At 39.4% G+C, this 2,118-nt stretch overlaps 1 protein-coding gene across 1 annotated transcript in view; it reads left to right on the forward strand.

The window, feature by feature from the left end:
* The window catches only part of RGS22 (regulator of G-protein signaling 22), an 88,872-nt gene that overhangs the window by 85,384 nt on the left and 1,370 nt on the right, over window positions 1–2,118 (forward strand). Inside the window, exon 22 of the mRNA XM_006760302.2 lies at window positions 942–1,040. Coding sequence (XP_006760365.1) covers window positions 942–1,040 — 99 coding nt within the window. The remainder of the gene's footprint in view (window positions 1–941; window positions 1,041–2,118) is intronic.

The raw sequence follows: 2,118 nt of genomic DNA on the forward strand, positions 1-2,118 counted from the left end.
TCTTGAGGATCTGTGAAAATGCTGTTTTCTTCTTATTCAGGTTGTTGGCAGAATTCAGTTCCTTGTGCTCACAAGGCCGAGGTGCCCATTAAAAAATATATTTATATATATTATTGATTTTTTTTTAGAGAGAGAGGAAGGGAAAAGGATAGAGAGATAGAAACATTGATGAGAGAGAAACATCATTATAGATTAAATCTGTGCATTTCCCTAGTGAGAAATTTAAATGGATGTTAATGAAAATGTCTGTAGTGGTTTTTCTTGGATGCTAAAATTTGGGGGTGATTTTTACATTCTACCTCATGATTTCTCTCATTTATTTTTAGTATTTTTATATTAATAGTAGAGGCCCAGTGCACAAAATTCGTGCATGGTGGGGAGGGGGTCCCTCAGCCCAACCTGCAGCCTCTCACAATCTGGGACCCCTCCGGGGATGTCCAACTGCCAGTTTAGGCCCAATCAGGATCAGGCCTAAACCGGCAGTTGGACATCCCTCTTGCAATCTGAGACGGCTGGCTCCTAACCGCTCGCCCACATGCCTGATCGCTCCTAACCGCTCACCTGCCTGCCTGAATGCCTCTAACTGCCTCTGCCTCTACCCAATGGGGAGCAGCCTTTGCCTCGGCCCCGCTGCCACAGCTTCATCCAGAAGGTGGTCCAGAAGGACGTCCGGGATGATGTCCAGAAGATCGTTTGGCTCTCCAGTCTAGTTAGCATATTATGCTTTTATTATTATAGATGAAAGCAATATTATTTTTAATGTTTTTATATTAATATGAAAGAAAAATAAAGATTATGTCACATTAGTGATATTGACTTGATGAAACCTCAAGGTGTGGTGCTCACCACACAGTGTTTTCTCACCTGCGATTATGACTCCTTAACTGTAAGTTTATATTAATTAGTTACCCCTTTGGGGGAATAATTTCATATAATTACAGGAAGGATTCAAACAACCTGAACATGTTCCAGTAACTCCTGTGCAACCATCTGATTTGTTCAGTGACCAATCTCTAATCCTGCAAGCATATGGCCGACAGGTAAGCCAGAGAGACGCCACGAGCATCCCTTCGGCAGAGCGCTGGGTGGTGGGGGGCAGGCGTTTAGAAACTTTACAGTAGTAGAGGTGTGTTTGCTTGAAAATGAGGCTAAAATTGTAATCCTAGAAGAGATGGGAAAGAAATTTCCTTGAGTCTTCAGAGGACATTAAAATGCCAGCTGATCTTCAATAATATAATCAAGAAAAATAACTTCTTTATACATGTGAAGATTTAAGAGGCAGAAATTGAAGTGACTATCTTATCAGAAAAGAGAGAATAGGGCAGATACAGAAAAAAGTAGAATATATATAGGTGACTATATTTTTGGGTTAAGAGAGGAAAGATGAATGGCAAATGCTTTGTCTCAATTTTTAAATTATTTGAAGTGATTGTAAAATTGGCCAGTACATGACCATCAACTAATATATATATTTTCATGTATAACTTGTTGATTAACATCACTTCCCTGAAATTTTAGAAGTTTAATTTATGTCTGTTTTGAATGACTTCCATTGAAAGTGATTGCATCTTAAATACTATTAGCTTGGGAATCAATCTTCTTGGTATTCAGCAATGTCAAGTAGGTTCAGCTACCCAGCTAAGATGACTGATAGGCTAGGAAGCTTTTATTGAAAGAAGAGACATGTCCAGTTTTTTGGAACCATCTAAAAGTGCATGATACCTAACAACGACATTTGGAAGTATATTTATTAGCAAATGACTAGTGTTACATTTCAGAAACACAGAGTGAAAATAAAGGGGGAAATGTGGAATTAGAGATACCAGGCTTCTAATTTTTACTCTGACACTTGCAAGTCAGTATCACATTGAAGCCTGGAAGAAATGACTTAATCTCCTTTGAGGCTATTTTCTTAGCTGTTCAAAAGAAAAAGATGGTGATGATGATGATGATATTGTCATATATCTAAGATTAAGAAACTAAATGCTTTTGGAAACCAAAGGCATTTTTATAAATATAAACTAGAGGCCTGGTGCACAAATTCATGCATGGGTGGGGTCCAGCCAGCTCATCCAGATGGGGGCCGATCATGGGCGGGGCCGGCTGGTGGGAGGGGCC

This window comes from Myotis davidii, unplaced genomic scaffold (assembly GCF_000327345.1).
Source record: "Myotis davidii unplaced genomic scaffold, ASM32734v1 scaffold497, whole genome shotgun sequence".
Taxonomy (NCBI): Eukaryota; Metazoa; Chordata; class Mammalia; order Chiroptera; family Vespertilionidae; genus Myotis; species Myotis davidii.